Source organism: Eublepharis macularius, chromosome 2 (genome assembly GCF_028583425.1).
Source record: "Eublepharis macularius isolate TG4126 chromosome 2, MPM_Emac_v1.0, whole genome shotgun sequence".
Classification (NCBI taxonomy): Eukaryota; Metazoa; Chordata; class Lepidosauria; order Squamata; family Eublepharidae; genus Eublepharis; species Eublepharis macularius.
The window spans coordinates 15,789,369-15,807,257 of NC_072791.1; the positions used below are offsets into that span (position 1 = coordinate 15,789,369).

The 17,889-nt window shown below is 45.3% G+C and overlaps 1 protein-coding gene across 3 annotated transcripts in view; it reads left to right on the forward strand.

The window, feature by feature from the left end:
* Nucleotides 1-6,357, forward strand: part of AKAP5 (A-kinase anchoring protein 5) — a 31,010-nt gene extending 24,653 nt beyond the window's left edge. For all 3 annotated transcript variants that reach the window (XM_054971666.1, XM_054971667.1, XM_054971668.1), the window contains exon 2: nucleotides 2,553-6,357. In XM_054971666.1, the coding sequence (XP_054827641.1) occupies nucleotides 3,381-4,874 (1,494 nt within the window). In that variant the 5' untranslated portion in view covers nucleotides 2,553-3,380 and the 3' untranslated portion in view covers nucleotides 4,875-6,357. The remainder of the gene's footprint in view (nucleotides 1-2,552) is intronic.
* Nucleotides 6,358-17,889: the final 11,532 nt, after the last annotated feature.

Here is a 17,889-nt window from a genome sequence, read left to right on the forward strand (position 1 = left end):
AGCCCCCTGTCTGGTGTGTGTGTGTGTTAGGTGCCATCAAGTTGTCTCTGACCTGTGGTGACTCTGTGAATGAAAGACCTCCAGAATGTCCTATCATTAACAGACTTGGTTGTTGTGGGTTTTCCGGGCTGTATTGCCGTGGTCTTGGCATTGTAGTTCCTGACGTTTTGCCAGCAGCTGTGGCTGGCATCTTCAGAGGTGTAGCACCAAAAGACAGAGATGCCAGCCACAGCTGCTGGCGAAACGTCAGGAACTACAATGCCAAGACCATGGCAATACAGCCCGGAAAACCCACAACAACCATCATTCTCCGGCCGTGAAAGCCTTCGACAATACATTAACAGACTTGCTCAGATCTTGGGGAACATGGCTTCTTTTATTGAGTCCAACCATCTCAGTTTAGGTCTTCCTCTTTTCCTTCTGCCTTCCACTTTTCCTAGCATTATTGTTTTTTCCAGTGAGGCTTGTTTTCTCATGATGTGACCAAAGTACGATAGACTCAGTTTTATCATTTTAGCTTCTAGGGAGAATTCAGGCTTGATTTGATCTAGAATCTACTTATTTGTCTTTTTGGCCATCCATAGTATCCACAAAACTCTCCTCCAGCACCACATTTCAAATGAATCCATTTTCTTCCTGTCAGCTTTCTTCACTGTCCAACTTTCACCTCCATACATAGTAATGGGGACTACTTAGTTTGGATTATCTTGATCCTGGCTTTAGCAACCCTAAATTAGGACAGGCTGTTCCCTTGTCTGATTTCAGATCACATATGATTATTCTGCAGAGGGACTTGTACTTCTACCCAGCTCCCTGAGGGTCTCACCACACGAGACAAAATATACTTGAATTACACGGATAATTCGAGTGTATTTTGTAATTCGAGTGTATTCGAGTGCAATTCGAGTGTACTTTGTCTCGTATGGTTTGACCCTGACTTTAGACAAGGAATGGGGATGAAATGGACTTGGTTTGCATGTGTTAAATAACCTAGGTTTAAGGTGTGTGCATGCCAAGAGCACAAACCCCTTTATTTAAAGGAAGAATGACTAGCTATCTATCACGGGGCTGTAGTTGTTAGGGAACATTTTCTTAAGGATACAAAAAAACATTCATGCACACGACTGCGACTGCTTTGTAAATTAATGATAAGTATTTCCAAGAGGAAGCCTGTACTGCACATCTTACCCTCCTACTGAAATCTTGCCCCCATTGCGATCCGAAATGGCTGAAAGGCTTCATGCATAAGTATTACCCGCAGATGTACTGAATGGGTGGATCGCATGGGCTTAATGATTCATTCTGCAGTTGCCATGGAAAGGCGAAGCAAGTCTATAAATAAGCATCCCCCTCATGCAATTCTATTTCGCTTTTGTAAAATGCAGCCCTTTCAGCAGTATAGAACGTTTCTAAATAATGGTTTTTAATGGGCAGTGGAGAAGCACCCAACGGGACGTTCAGGCTGTGCGGCTGCACTTCAGAAACCAGAGAGTCACCAGAAAGAATGTCTAAGGATTTAGGAGCTGAACCAACTGAGCCACTGTGGCTGTTTATTTGCCGCCCTTGTTGGGCACACTATCCTGGGAAAGAAATGCTTGCAGAACTGACCGCATCACATGACAATTGTCAGCAGCTAAAAGCAAACAACAATAAACCACAAGGCAGCAGTAAAAGCAATAAAAGCAGCAGATACAGCTTTAAAATAGCAAACAAGATCTTCTGAAATGCAGTAAAGGAGTACTGCCACTGGAATTTGGTCCTGTGTGCTGAATTTGTGTGCCTTGTCTGTCGTTGAAGAGGCCCATCAAAGGCAACTGGGCAAGATGACTAAAGAGAGCCTCCACATTCAGAGGCAGTCCATCTCTAAATACCAATGCTAGGAGACAACATCAGATAGAAGCCTTGTGTCTGTGTCCTGTTTCTTGATCTTACAGGGGAACACTTTGGCCACTGTGAGGAAAAGGTTGCTGGACTGGATGGGCCATTGCCCTGAATCAGTAGGGCTTCCCTGATGTTCATACATTTTATTTATTTAAGAAACAAGAGTTCTGTAGGTTAATTACGTTCTAGGGAAAAAAACCTCCAACAATATTTGCAATTTGCACTAACAAAATGTAGTGTGTTCCCTAAAGTAGAAATAGAGACAACACAGGGACAGCAACTGATAGGAAACAAAAGTAGAGCCGATTCCACACAGCTTACCTGAAGCCGGGACATTGCGGATCATGACGGAAAAAATGCGGAAGATCGCGTTTTCTTGCGCGAGTTTTGCGCGACGTCGCGCAAAACTCATGCGAGAAAACGCGATCTTCCGCATTTTTTCCAGCATGATCCGCAACGTTGCGCAACGTCCCAGCTTCAGGTAAGCCATGTGGAATCGCCCTAGAAGATAAGGATTATCCTTGGTAAATGGAGAAAGTTGGTATTTATGTGCATGTAGCCCCTGGCTAAGTATGGGGTTTTTTTTTATTAAGCTATTTAATTCTTTGGACTATTTATTGTGTGAACATAATTAGCATATTGCTTTCCCCCCCCTTGTTTTCTCCTTGCAGATGCCCATAAAGCAATCGCATCCATGAAGCACCTCGTCATGTTTTATAACAAAAAAGAACACCAGTGGAAAAAGGAAATTAAAGGCGAGAAGAAAGAATCCAGGAAGGATGTGAAAAATGTCTCAATCCGGTCGATAAGAAAAGCCTCTTGAGATGTCTTCTTTTGTTGCCTCGCTCAGAGAAAATCCTTGATTTGGAAAGTGTACTTATATATGCAAGTGGGTCTTGTCTCTTGAGGTCATCATGAATGGAAAAGGGTCAGATCTCAAATCAATTTAAAACCATTAAAGTAGCAAGGTACTAATGAAAAACTATTGCTATTGCATCAAGGAGAAGATTAAAATGGATGGTCGCAGACATTTTGCCGAGCCTTTGCCGTAAGATATGGGAGAAACAAAAAAGAACCTACTCTTAAAATTCCTTTGTTGAAAAAGTAAACAAAGAGAACAGACTTAAGTCTTTCCGAAGAGATTTCCTTTTTTAAAATAAGACTGCTTCTGTCCATTCTGAGATCATGAAAAGGCTTTGCAAAGGGATAGTGTGTCAGGTGTTATAACGGCGTGTCTACACTACAGATATAAATGGGTTTAACAATGAATTCCTCTTCCCAGAGACCCCTGGAAACAGTGGTTCTGTCAACAGATGCTCCCTAACAGAGAAACCTCAGTACTTTTGGCAAACTGCAGTTCCCAGGATTCGGTGAGGAAAGCCAAGGCAATGAAGCTGGTATAAAATGGATATATTGGTGATGTAGAACTGTCCTAAGTGTGCCTTTTTTCTAAGAGGTTATCACCTGGAGAAACAAAGTTTAATTTTCAGAAACAAAAAATGCAAGTCCAAAGTATGGAGGAGTCCGCTAAAGAAATTCAGAGGGAGCGTATGCAGCCGTTAGAAGATCCAAAGAGAGAAAAAACCGTCCCTGCAAATGAGGGCCCAACCGAAAAGGCCTCTGTCTTTTGCTTTAAGAAAAGGAAGAAGCCCTGTATAGAGGGAATAGACAAAAACGGGGACCGTGAATCTGAATCACTAAACCAGCATTCCCGCACTGTGTTAAGCAGTGAGGCAGAGGAGTCAAAGCCATCTTGGACAACTGGAGGTGCCTGGTTGGCCTTCAAACGTCTTGTAACTCTGAGGAGGCGTTCCAAATCTGCGTTGAAGAAAGACCCACAGCTAGACTCCCGGGTGCAAGTGGAGACCCGTGTCGAAGAGTCTAGCTTTCCACATTTGCCTAAGGAAAAGGCTAGTTCTGGGCTTAAAATTCCCTGCCTCAGGTTCTCCAGACGCAAGAAGAGGTCTGGTCATTCTGAAATAACAGAGGAACTAGACCAGGGCGAGAAAACAAATGAAACAACAAGCCTTTTGAATAACAAAGCCCACAATGAGCCCGAGCGCTTAACGGTGGACAACTCAGTGAGCAATGTGCAGTCCTGTAGCAGAGCTCCTGAAGAGACTGAGGGTGGTGTGGAAATTACCCATGGAGACATGATTATCTCCACAGGAGAGAACACACTGGCGGTGGAGATGAGGCCATGCGCTGATCGATACACAGACTGCCTCATTCAGTCAGAAATAATCCATTCTGAAACTGTGCTGGAAACTGAAGAGGAGAAGCAAATCTTCCAGCTACATCACGGAAGCCTGTATGGAAGTCCTGAAGAGGCGGAGAAGAAGGTAATGGACTTCACAGTTGAGATAGGGCCTCTTGTTGTGTGTCAAGACCTGCCAGGAGATGAATCTGAAGTCTTCGAAGTACAAGATACGAGTCCCAGGCACACCCAAGAGGTTGAGTTGGAAACATCTGAAAGGAACATTAAAATTGGGGAAGAGACTAATGATGCCGGGGAAAGACATTCTGTGGAGGTCCTCCTTCACTGTAGCCCGTCAACGTTGGCAGATGAGGCTTTGAGCTTGCCAAACTGTTTTGCCGAGAAAGCAAAATCTGAAGAAAATAAATTACCTCATGGAGCGGGCATTGTTATTACTATCACTGAAGCTGAAGAATCCCAGGATGAAGAGGAGCTCAGCCTGGCCTGTGAATATTTCCCGTTTCCCAATACGAGCAAACAGAAAGGGAACAAAAAATCAAGCAAAGGTGTCGATTCTCGGGCGGGGAGCAGTGGTCGCAAGAAAGAAGGCGAATCTGATTCCCAGGTTCCCTCGCCCTTAGGCACCAACGATCAAGAGTGCTGGACTGCGGAGCAACACGAGTCACTGCTGATCGAAACGGCCGCTTCGCTTGTCAAGGCGGCCATTCAGTCATCCGTGGAACAACTTGTGAATGAAATGGCCTTGGAGCAGAATAAGCAAAACAGTTTCCTCTGATCGCAGAAGTTCTCTGGGTCTTCTGGACCGTTCCTGTCACGAGGTGACATTAGGCAACTGCCTCACGTGTTGGATTCTGAGTTCCAATAATGGGAGCAAATTATCTACTGATTAGATTGTTGCTGGTGGGGAGGGGAATTTCTGCCTCAGGTGCTAAAATTAATCGGTCTGACCCTGCCAGTATTTATGCTGTAGGAAGATTTAGGGAACTTGGCATGAAAGAGCAGAAACGGCCGTAATCTTTGGATGTTTGCCGTATCTGTCAGTAGCTTAATTTTGCATGTTAGTGAAATGGATGCATTTTGTCTGTCCAAAAATGGAATTTAAGAATGGGGGCTCATTGCTGCATGGTACCACATGCTGATGGTTTGTTCTGTACGGTAGATTTAGGAAAGCCAGTTGCTTCCCCCCATTCCCCTGACCATCCATTTATTTTGCTTGCTGGAACCATCCAAACCATAGGCTGGTCTGCATCATCAAGTGGCTAGGCAGTCCTAAATCGGAATTGAATTTTCGGGTCCTCCAAAGATCAAACCGGGACTGAAATGGACAGTATCTGCTATCCCTGTAGAAAGTGGCATGAAAGCCCTGGAAGGGCTGAGAAGGCCTTGGAAGCGTTAGTTCAGCCAAGCAGCAGTTTGATTTGGAGAAGTGCAGCCTTCCACAGTGTTATTCTTTCAGGGTGTGCCGAAATGAGTAAGAGTTTCTCCAACTGAGAAGAAAGACCTTGATCCAGGAAACGGGGTCTGTGTGCATAACCCTAATCCTTCCACGTGCCTCTCCGTGCACATTCTACATGCTCCACCCAGGCCCTTTTGAATCGGCTCTTGATGCAGATGGGAATATATTCCTCCCCACCAAAACATTTGGTATCACCCGTTGCTTATGCATGTTCTACAGCACAGCCAGTGTACTTCAGAGGAAGTCCCTGGACCTTGCTTGGAGTATAAAGCACTTAATGTTGTCCCAAACCACCAGGGCAAGAGAAACAGATGCTCGGAATGGAGTGTTCCTTCACCCAGCAGCATGTCCTGCATTCCAGTTACATAAACCAGCAGAGATACTTAGAAATGGAAGTGGTAATCTGCATAAGTTTGTAGGAGAGGATTCTGGGTACTGTGTGGGGATCTGCCTGGCGTACAGGCCCTATAAGGATATGTTCGTGCCGTAAGGCCAAGGCTGTTTCTGGCCCCACCCTGGAGTCGGTAATGTTAATTAGGGTGGGCCAGAGGGGTCCCTGTTGCTGGCACAATGATCACATCATGTTCTGAGAGTTAATAAAGTAACATGGAATGTATGCAACTGTTTCCTTTTTGTTTTCTAATACCTAGATTTGTTTTCAGAATCGTAGATGAAAAGCCATCTGTTGCCTTGCACAGAGGCTTAGTGAGGGCAGCAAGCCAGGCAGGCTGGTGACTTCATAGCTTCTAATTGGCTCTGATGTTATAGTTTTCCATGTGTCATGAAGTTTGTTTTGTTTAAAACATGTCTGAGCATTCAAAAACAGCCCTGGATCTATAAACAATAAACACTAGTTATTTATAGTTTATAAATAGCTGTTTATAGTTATGTTATTGTTTATAGTTTATAGTTTAAATAAAGAATATTCTAAGTCAAAAACAGCCCTGTATCTGCATTCTGAATGGTACAGTCCTAGGAAGTCAAAGATTTTTCATGAGTGCTTATTAATCACTTCTTTGCAGAGGCTTTATTTATTTATTTATTTATATTCCGCCTTTCTCACTGAGACTCAAGGCGGATTACATAGTGTGAGATTAGTATAATCAGTGGCAAGGACAAGGGCAGGCAGTTCCATACAGTGTCAAGAACATTTCCATAAATGATGTCATGGGGTAAAAGAATGTAAGTTTACAAAGATATAGTATTAGCAAGGATCCAGTATGGGGTTGAGGAATTGCTGAAGCAGAACATAATCAATTCTAGGACTTACACTGAACAACATAAAGCACAGGTGAGATATAGGAGTACATATTTAAAGCAACAAATAATATGTAAGGCAACATAATGGTGAAATCTATGGTTTCTGACTCGTTAGCGAGACATTTACGATCCCTTTCCTAAGAAAGTGTTTTAATGAAGGATGAGCCTTTCTCATCACTGGTGGTAAAAATGCATTTTTCATTGAAATAAGTTGTCCATGGGTAAATTATAAATGTCACCACACACACAAACAATTATCTATTTATGTAATATATATATTTTAAGCTGCACTCTCAGTAGAGACTTCGTTGGCAAAATCAAAACAGTTAAAATGGCAAACAGTAGACAACATCGAGCAGAAAATTTAATCACATTTTTAAAGCATAAAATTAAACTATAAAACTCACAGCAACACAAGCCACTAGAATAGCTGCGGTGCAGTGATTAAAATAAAGTCCCCCCCCGCCCCTTCCTTCACTTTTTTGTTTCTGCTTTTTTTTTCCTAACCTGGCCCTGAAAAAAATGCTGGAATTTTTAATGTCCTCTATTTTTTTTCTCATTGCATTGCTAGTTATTTATATGCATGCAGAATTACCAGAGTTTGATCTCTGAAGTCTCCAGTGAAAAGGATCAAGTAGCAAGTGAGGTGAAAGACCTCCACCTGAGACCACGGAGAGCCACTGCCAGGCAGAACAGACAACATCCATTTTGATAGTCTAGTGGTCTGTAAAGGCAGCTAAGAAGGGAATTAGGGCTCAGCAGAACTCCTGCTTTGCATGCAAAAGGGCCCAGGTTCAATGCCCAGCGTCTCCTGTGAAAAGACTCAGGTAGCAGGTGATGTGGAAGACCCCTTATTTGAGAGTCTCTCTTCATGAGACATCTGACATGTGAAGACCACGTGTCAGGAGATGCAATGTTAGAAGGGAAGGGTAGTTTAAAAAGGCAGAGCCAGCGACAGGACAAAGGCTTTGCTATACACTGGAACTGTGTGAAGGGGCTGTGAAATGCCAGAAAGGAAATGTCCATTATCTCCTCTCCAGGTCCAAGCCTGGCTCTGGAAGGCAGCTCCAGCCCATTTCCATTCCTGGCTGCCCTCTGGTAGCATGGGACACAGTTTTAGACTGGAGAGGTGAAATTGACAGAGCCTTCAGGGAGGAGGAGATGAAATTGACAAACCCTGAGAGGAGTGCTCTCCGCTTGCTCAGTCTTTTTAAACTACGCTTCTCAGCTAACATTGCACTTCCCTATACTTGATGAACACACACTGAGGTATCTCAGGTAGAAAGATTCTGAGCCACTGAAGAGCTGTCAGAATAGATAATACTGACCTTGCTAGACCAAGGGTCTGACTCAATATAAAGAAATCTTCAGACGTTCCCTTCTTACAACATATTTCACATTTAAAGGTCAATAGCCATTTCCTTAGGGAACTCATTGCCACAAGATAATGGTGTCTGCTTGCTTAGATGGTTTTAGAAGAGGATTAGACACATTCATAGAAGATAGCCCATCAGTAGCCATGTTGGCTAACTGGAACCTCCATGCTACGAGGCAGCAAACCTCCAAATGCCAGTTGCCGGGACACGGAGGGGGCATAACAGACTGTGGCCACCTCGCTCTTCCAGGAAACAGTACTGGACTAGAAGGTAAACCGGTCTGATTCTCCTGTCATCATACTAAGAGATGAGGAAATATACTAACTGCACTGTTATACTGTTCTGCTAGACAGATCAGACCCTGTTCAGGTGAACAAAGTCAGCGTATTATTCCACAATACAGCTGGGGAGCTGGGGCTGAGAGGAGTGGCTTAACCGAGGCCACTGCAGAGCTCATGGCCGTCGTGGGATTCAAACCGGCAGAGTGCTGATTTGTTCTCTGCTAGATCTGTGCCACTGTGCATCAGGAAGAAGTTTGAGTAGTGTGTGCGTAAATCACCCTAAAGAGACGGAGCTCAGTCATGAGTCTGTGTAGCCATTCGTCACCTGCCTTTTCAACTGTGTTGCAAGAACGGGGAAGTGCACAGTGGGCAGGCAGCAGCACAGCTTTGAAACCACCATTGGAGAACAGCTTATAAAGATGCACATTCAAAGGAGGCAAAACCCAGCTGAACTGGCTGCCTACAATCAACTAATGCTTTGGTTCAAATGATTAGCAGGCGTCGGTGTGCTGGAACCATTTTGGTTTATGCATATTAAGGACCAGGCAGTTTAGCATCCTTGGGTGGGGGTGGGGGTGTGTGGCTCAATGTTATAAACCTGTTTAGGATTGCCCTCTAGAAGACTCGTAGTGCGGGGGGGGGGCACAAAACCTGAGTTTATTCTAAGACAAAGAGTGTTTCTAGACAAGACACCTTACATGGGATGCTCAAGTGTAGGGAGATGCAATGTTAGCCAGGAAGCGTCGTTTAAAAAGAGCTGGTACAGATCTTCACCTCCCCGAAGGATCTGTCAATTTCACCTCTCTATAGGAAGGTAGTTTAAAAAGACAGCTGGTGGAGATCTTGGGTTATATCAAAGGGGCCATAGCGTCGAAATCTCAGGTGGTCATAGCCCCTCTCTATACTGCCTTGGTCAGGCCACACCTGGAGTACTGTGTGCAGTTCTGGAGGCCTCACTTCAAAAAGGATGTGGACAAAATTGAGAGGGTGCAGAGGAGAGCGACAAGGATGATCGGGGTCTGGAGACTGAGCCCTACAAGGAAAGGCTGAGGGCCATGGGAATGTTCAGTTTGGAGAAGAGGAGATTGAGGGGGGACATGATTGCTCTCTTTAAATATTTGAAAGGCTGTCATTTGGAGGAGGGCAAGGAGCTGTTCCAGTTGGCAGCAGAGGGTAGGACCCAAAGCAATGGGCTTAAATTACATGCACAAAGGTACCAGCTGGATATTAGGAAGAACTTTTTCGCGGTCAGAGTACTACAAAGGTGGAATCAGCTGCCTAGGGATGTGGTGAGCTCCCCCTCGCTGGCAGTTTTCAAGAAGAGGCTGGATGAATATTTGTCAGAGATGCTTTAGGCTGATCCTGCATTGGGCAGGGGGTTGGACTAGATGGTCTGTATGGCCCCTTCCAACTCTATGAATCAGTGATCTTCACCTCCCCGAAGGCTCTGTCAATTTCACCTCTCTATAGGAGGGTAGTTTAAAAAGACATAGCTGGCAGAGATTGTTCCTCAGGGGGTTTGTTAATTTCATCTCCTCCCCAAAGGCTATGTCAATTTCATCTCTCCTTCTGGGAGGCAAAAATGAAAATAACAAACTCTCTGAGGCACGATTTCCACCAGCTTTGTCTTTTTAAAATATGCTTCCCGGCTAACGTTGCTTCTCCCTACACTTGAGCATCCCCGTGTAAGATGTCTTGTGTTGAGATTCTCTGTGAAACAATGTAAACCCTAAATTACAAGTTTGCATGGAGAATGCCCCCAAGCCATAACTGACTTATAGCGACCCCTTGTGGGGTTTTCATGGCAAGAAACTAACAGAGGTGGTTTGCCACTGCCTGCCTCTACAACTCTGCTCTTCCCTGGAGGCATAATCTTAGTAATAACAACAACATTCGGTTTACATACCGCCCTTCAGGATGACTTAACACCCACTCAGAGCAGTTTACAAAGTATGTTACTATTATCCCCACAACAAAACACCCTGTGAGGTGGGTGGATTACTGATATAAAACTTAAGCAAGTACTTACCGTCAGCTTTGCATGGATTTAGCAGCAATGATTTAAATGGTTTTAGAGGGCATTTAGATTTGAGGAGATGTCTATCAACGGCTATTAGCCACGGTGGCTAATTGAAATCTCCACATACAGCCAGAGACCTGTTAGCAATTTTCAGAAAGTCACCACCCACCCCACTCTGATATGTCAGGGGTCAGTCTGGTGTGCTGAGACTGGCCTATGAGCATTCTGGTAGCAAGAGCTTTCCGAATTTCTACCATTCTTTTGCTGCAATTTTAGTCAAAGAAACCCTGAAGTATTGTTCAGCCTCACTTAAACACCGTTTTTGAAAGCCTCTCTTCCACACCCCCTCTTCACGCTCTTCTGACATGTGTTTTAAAAATCCACTCAGACTCCAGTGAGTCACGCTGGGTCACAGAATGCCACAGAAGAAGGGTGGGTGGTACAGAGGAAGAAGGGAAAGCAGAGTGGGAAACAGGGAGGGGCAAGTTTCAAAGTTGTATAAGCACACCTCTCAGCTTTTGGAAAGAATGACAGAGAGAAGCTCTCTCAGCGTTTGCTCACGTCGTAGCATCCTGCTATGCTTATTTTTTAAAACTTTAATAATATAATATTTCACAGAGAATATTATTTTTACAGTAATTTGGCTCAATTATATTTTCATAATTGAAAAAGTAACAGGTGGCCTCACCAAAGCTGAGATTTACCCCAAACCAACCGACTTCACAGAAAAATGATACCCATTCTTTGAATTCATCACCACCGAGCTACAGCCAGAAACACAAATATATCATTCACTTATTTATTAAAGTATGCAGTCTGTCAAATAACACTACTCAAGATGACAAAAGGTGTCACCAACCAGAGACTGCCTAACCAAGCAAATAAAGTTTAACACAGTACAACACAGAATTCTGCCTCTCAAAACTCTCGAAGAAACTAAAATCACAACACACAAACAATTCTTATTGTAAATGTTAGACTTGATGCTGAGAAAAAGTTACGTGTTTATTTATTTATTTATATATATATTATATATATTGTTAAAAAAATAAAGTTTAAAAAAATCAGTTGACATTTTCTCGATTAAAGGAGACCATTTTTCAGAAAAGTTTGTGATACTCAACCCCTGTCAAGGTATCCGAGATTTTTTGCAGTGCCAAATGTTCCCGTCTCTTGTTGTACCACTTAGTTAGAGATGGTAACTTGGGCTCTTTCCATTTGGAAGCTATCGCTGTTTTGGCTACTGAGAGGAGAATAGCTACGAGTTCTTGGCGAATTCTATGTATTTCTGAGTCGTGCCAGCGATTTAACAGAACAGTTATTGGATTTTTTAGAAACTTGTAGCCTGTGATAATTTGTATCTGACTAAAAATTTGGTGCCAAAATTTCTTAATCACTGGACAAGACCACCAGCAATGTAGGAAGGTCCCTTGTTTTCCACAATGCTTCCAACGAAGTGATGAAACAGTAGGAGTTGCATGCAGGCCTGGCACATCCATAGAGGTGATGCCGGCAGCCGCCTCAAGCGCTGAAGTCTGAAGGAGGTGCCGTGCTGGTCCCTGACAACCCCCCCCCCCCCAGCCCAGAAGCGGGCCGCGTCCCTGCTCGCGTCCCTGCTCGCCTCTCCACCTCTTTGCCACTGCTGCCTGCCTCGGCTCAGCTCCCGGTGAGCCGGGCGCCCAGGCAGCGCAGCAGTGAGTGGGGAAGCAGGCCGCCTCCCTGCCCCTTCGCCACTGCCGCCTGCCTCAGGTGAGGGGGACGCTCCTGCACGATGACGTCACAACTGATGTCATCACGCAGGACCGGAGCATGTGCACGCTTTGCATGCGTGCACAGCTCGAGGGGCGCAAGTAGGTATCTCGCCTCATGTGCCAGAAATTGCGTGATACAATTGATCTGGAGTCAAGTACCACCTAAAATGAACTTTGTAAGATTGTGATTGAATATTTAAAGATTTAGAGGTGTAGGTTTCTGAGCACCGTATTTTTTGCCATTGAGACTCTGATATTTCAACTTTGCAATCTTTTTGCCCAGATTTTTGACATTTTAGCATATCTTTATCATCAGTTGAATTGAAATTGTGTATTGTTTCAAGACTGCTATGCCTATTCATTGTTATGAGGTGCAACCAGGAAGCATGTGGGACAGAGTGCCGCTGTCCAGGGGCGGGGGACAAACTGCCTGGGTTTACGCTGCTTCGCTTCGCCTTAAAATAATTCCCATTTTTGTGGGGTCCTTCCCACTGTGGCTCTTCTAGAGGACGATCCTAAGCAGGGGTACGCAGTTCTATTCAGCTGCCCTATTCTGACCCAGGCCTTTGGCTTATCAAGGTCTGTTATGAGCGGCAGCTGCTCTCTGGGGTCTCAGGTGGACGAGACCTTTTCCATCACCAATGATCTGTTCCTTTTTCATTGGAGATGTCGAGGATTGAACCTGGGACCTTCCGCATGCAAAGCGGATGCTCTACCACTCAGCCAGTGCCCCTTCCTAGCTGCTTTATACTGAACCAAACCATTGGTCTATCAAGATGGGTACTGTCTGTTCTGACCGGTAGAGGATCCTCAGGGTCTCAGGTGGGTCTTTCATGTCATCAGTTACCTGAGGCTGAAGACGCTGGTATTGAAGGACCTTCTGCGTGCAAAGCGCTGAGCTGCAGCCTCTTCCCACAACAATCCTGTGGAATGCTATACATATGAAACAGTCCGATGTAGGCCGGTACCACCAGCCCCTGTGCTGGAATTGTTACTTAAAATACTGGCTTCATTAGCTCTCCTAGAACTAGGAATTATATGTTGTTTCGAGTCCCTCTTTCTCTCCTCGAGGAAACCTGCTCCACAGTCCATCACGAGTTTCAGAAATCTTTTGTTTTTGTGTCTGATCAGGATTACAAAACCAGGTGTGCCCTCAAGCACCTAGCGGGCTACAGCAGATGGCTCCCGAGTGCTGCATTCAGCATATCAGGCCAGGAGTTGTGTAGGCTTCCTTGGAAAGCGGCCGTTTCTTTGCACTAACTTGTTTCTTCCCGTATGTACAGGTCGAGCAGGTAGCACAGAGTGGGGGCAGACAGTAAAAAAAAAAACCCAAGAGCACATAAGCAAATGATCGAGAACATAGCAATTGAGACAGTGTGGCTGGAGTGCCAGAGTAGAATCTGGAGGAGTCGGGTTCGAATCCCCACTCTGTCATGGAAGCTTGCTGGGTGACCTTGAGTCAGTCGCACACTGGCAGCCGAACCAACCTCACTAGGTTGTTGTTGTTGTTGTGAGGATAAAATGGAGGATGGGAGCATGTTGTAAGCTGCTTTGGATTCCCAAAGGGGAGAAAAGCCGGGTATAAAATATCAAAATAAATAAAACGGCTGCAATTTAAAATACTTATTTGTTAAAATATTCCTTTCTTGCCTTAGCCTCCATATAGGACTTTTCAAGGTAGCTAACAATTTGGTCAAGAAAAAGATATACTAGAATCCAAAAAGAAATTTGTATCAATAATTGTTAAGCCAGCCATTTAAAACAGTGGTAAAAATCCTAGCCGTCAACACTTGCTCTGATTCTACCCTTCCTCTAAGGAGCTCAGGATGATAAATTTGGCTCCCCGCTTTTCGACTACGTGTGCATGTGCATACATATGCGTAAGAGGTTGCAACCAGTTCTAGCTCTCACACATGCATACCTTCCATGGAGATAGATGAAGATGGGTAGCTGTGTTTTGTCTGTCTGTAGCAGTAGAAAAGAGCAAGAGTCCAGTAGCACCTAAAATTCGTCAGTCATATAGGTGGTACTGGACTCTTGCTCTTTTCTCCAGCTACAAGCATACCTGTATGACATACATGTTTTCAAACACCCAGAGCATCTATATTTTTAAGTGTCTATTTAACAACAAAATACTTAGCTCAATACCTAACACGTGACCAAGCCATCTAGGGTGCAACAGGGAAGAAGATATGAGCAGCAAATCCAAGTTTACCATCACATGATGAGTGAAAAGACGCCTACAGTGAGAAAGATCACATTTGGTATAGGAAAAAAAATCAAAAAGAGTCCAGTAGCACCTTTAAGACTAACCAATTTTATTGTAGCATAAGCTTTCGAGAATCAAGTTCTCTTCGTCAGATGCATGATCCGAACTGGGGATCATGCATCTGACGAAGAGAACTTGATTATCGAAAGCTTATGCTACAATAAAATTGGTTAGTCTTAAAGGTGCTACTGGACTCTTTTTGATTTTGTTACTACAGACTAACACGGCTAACTCCTCTGGTATAGGAAAAAGTGTGCTTTTGCTGCCACCTTCTGGCCAATGAAGTGCTAAACACTTAGCAATGCTGTTAAATAAGTCTGTTTACTACTCATGCGTAGAGGCCATCTGTTCAGGGCCACATCAGGTGTTTTTCTTATCTGATCGGGAACTCAAGTCTGCATCCAGACGTGAGCTTTCTGCTGCACCCTTCCCCTCGACCAGCTGAGTTAGCAGCCCTGTTCGCATGTTATAATGAACGTACGTACAGTACATGCTCCATGTATGCGCGGACATCTGTTTGTGTGAAAGAGCCCATGCATGTTCACCTTACAAATGAAGCCAGAGACATGGATCAATCTGGGGTTTAAATCACATGTTCAGCTATATATGCACTGAATGTCACATGAAAATTACTTAACAGATGTATTTAAAAAATCAAGCATGCACTGTATGTATGTTGTATGTGTATTCACTGTAACTTGTGAACAGCTGTGTATGTTATGTGCCGTCAAGTCGCCTCTGACCTATGCCAACCCTATGAGTGAAAGACCTCCAAAACATCCTATCATTAACAGACTTGCTCAGATCCTGCAAACTGGAGGACGTGGCTTCCTTCATTGAGCCAAGCCATCTCGTTTTGGGTCTTCCTCTTTTCCTACTGCCTTCCACTTTCCCTAGCATTATTGTCTTTTCCAAAGATTCATGTCTTTTCATGATGTGACCAAAGTACGATAGCCTTAGTCTAGCGAGGATCAAACAAGACGTGGTTTTTTTAATGAGCTGGGTGCGAGTCCGGCACGAGCAGCAAAAATTGAGAAGCAACTCCCCCCACTTAGTCCTGTTTCTGCACAGGAAAATGGCTCCCCAGGCAGCAGCCCCCCCTCCCTCTGCAGTGGCATCTTGAGCCTCTTTGGGCTTTATTTTTTAACAGCCATTCCCCCCAGCTCTGGGAAACCTGGACCCAAATCTTTAAAAACTTGCAGGTCTAGTTTGGTCCTGAGAGGTGCCAAGAGCAGATGAGGAGAGGTTATGTGGCAGCAACATAGAGAATCACAGGGCAGCGCCGATCTCCAGTCACATGGGGTGGACCAAACATGGAGACAGGCAAAACTCCTGCTCCAGGGAAAGAAGGAATTTCTACCATTGCTTCTTTTCTCATCCACTCACAACAAGCTATGACCCAAATCCCCTCTTCTGCACAAGTTCACAGCATGGCAGGGCGGGGGAGCTATCCTTCGCCACCATCATCCTAGAGAATCAGGCTGTGGAAAGGATGGGGTGGGAACTGCAATCCAGGCAGAGAGAGTCGGATCTTTTCCCTGGACTACTCCTTTGGAGTGCACCTAGTCACCCTGGGTGGCTGCACACAACTCAGCTAACCCTCGCTCAAGATGAGCAAGGGTGCTATAGCCCAATTAGGAGACCTTCTGGCAACCATTAGCAACTTTGAATTCGATGGACCATGGGTAATGCTATGTTTAAAGGTAGGATTACCAGTTCTGGGATGGAAAATTCCTGGGATTTGGCAGTGGAGACCGGGGGCCGGCAGAGTTTGTGGAGGGAGGTCAGCAGGTTGTGGTGCCGTAAACTCCACTATGTGAAGCTGACATGACTTCCAGGGGAACGGATTTTGCTAGTCTGGATATGTTGTAATTCCAGAACTCCAGGCTGCACCTGGAGGTTGGCGACTGCAATGGTGGGCTCTGAAAACCAGAGCAGAGTGTCTACCAGTGTCAAGAAAGGACCCAAGGGTGTATTGTGGGCTTCCCGGCATCTATTTGCTTCTTCAACACAATTTCCAGAGTGTAAGCTTTTGAGAGTCAAAGCTCCCTTCTTCAGACGCAAGGGAGCGTTGACTCTCGAAAGCTTATACCTTGAACATCTTGTTGGTCTCTCAAGTGCCACTGGACTCCATCCCTGCTGTTCTACTGCAGATCAACATGGCTACCCACCTAAAATCCTCAACAAAGCATTTCTTCCCCCAAATACTAAAGCAGGAAGTGCTTCAGAAGATCCAGAAGGGACCACTTTGTCAAGTGTGTTGCTGGATGTCTGGTTTTCACCTGGACAGTCCGGTATTTTTGTGTACTGTTGGTTGGGGATAAAAGTTCTCCCAATACTGGACACCCGGCACCACTTCCCTCCACTTCCAGGCAATTTGCTTGCCCACCCCAGCTCCCAACCTCCTGAGCACCGCTGCCAACCTGGGGAAGTGGCCAGTCTGCCTGGCCTCCTGTGGCTGTGCCACCGCCCGAATGTGGTGTCAGTGCAGTGACTACCGGTAGTGATGTCATTACGCCGGGGCGGGAGCATGTACGCATGAAAAGGGGAAAAAACTAAGCGCTGTTCCCCTCCCTCCTAGGGTCCAGTATTATTCCGAACCCCATCTGACACTATTCATCAAAAGATGGTTTGTCACTTTACAAAATTTTGGTTCTAGCTCCCATGGCAGTGGGGTTACCAGATCCCCCTAGCCTCCTGACAGGAGGTGGAAAACCTGGAGCTTACCTTTCCAGCCTTCCCATGATCCATCTCATGCTCGCCCACCATGACCACGTGATGACATCACTTCCATGACGTGATGTCATTGCACAGGCATGGGACGTGCATGCAGTTCATTGCAGGCGGATTTTGGCCTGTAACGGACCAAAATCAGCCCACAGTAAAGTGAGGGAGTGCTCTCGGGGCATCGTGATGACATCACTCCCAGGAGTGATGTCATCGCACCACCACCCCGAGCGCGCCTGGGAGGTCCGTTCCTATTCCTCCCCCTCCAATGGCCAGGTGAGTGGCGGCAGAAGGTGAAAATGGGGAACCCTTCCACCCCCACCGGAGGAATGGGATCTCTACATGGCAGCCATTTTGAATTTGCCCCCATTTTGTGGTGGCACCACAATCCACCCTCAAAGTTCTAAACGGGCTCAAAGGCTCAACAACACTGGAGGGCTTTAGACTAGGATCAGATCCCTCCTCTGCCATGAAACCTGCTGGGTGACCTTAGATCAGCCAGTTCAGTTTCTTTCAGCCTAACCTTCCTCACAGAACTGTTGAGAGGCGAAAAGGGAGAACCACATACACTGCTCGGAGATCCTTGGAGGAAGGCAGATACGAAACCTGAGCAGCCACACTTCTGCCGCTAGATTCAACATTTATGCATG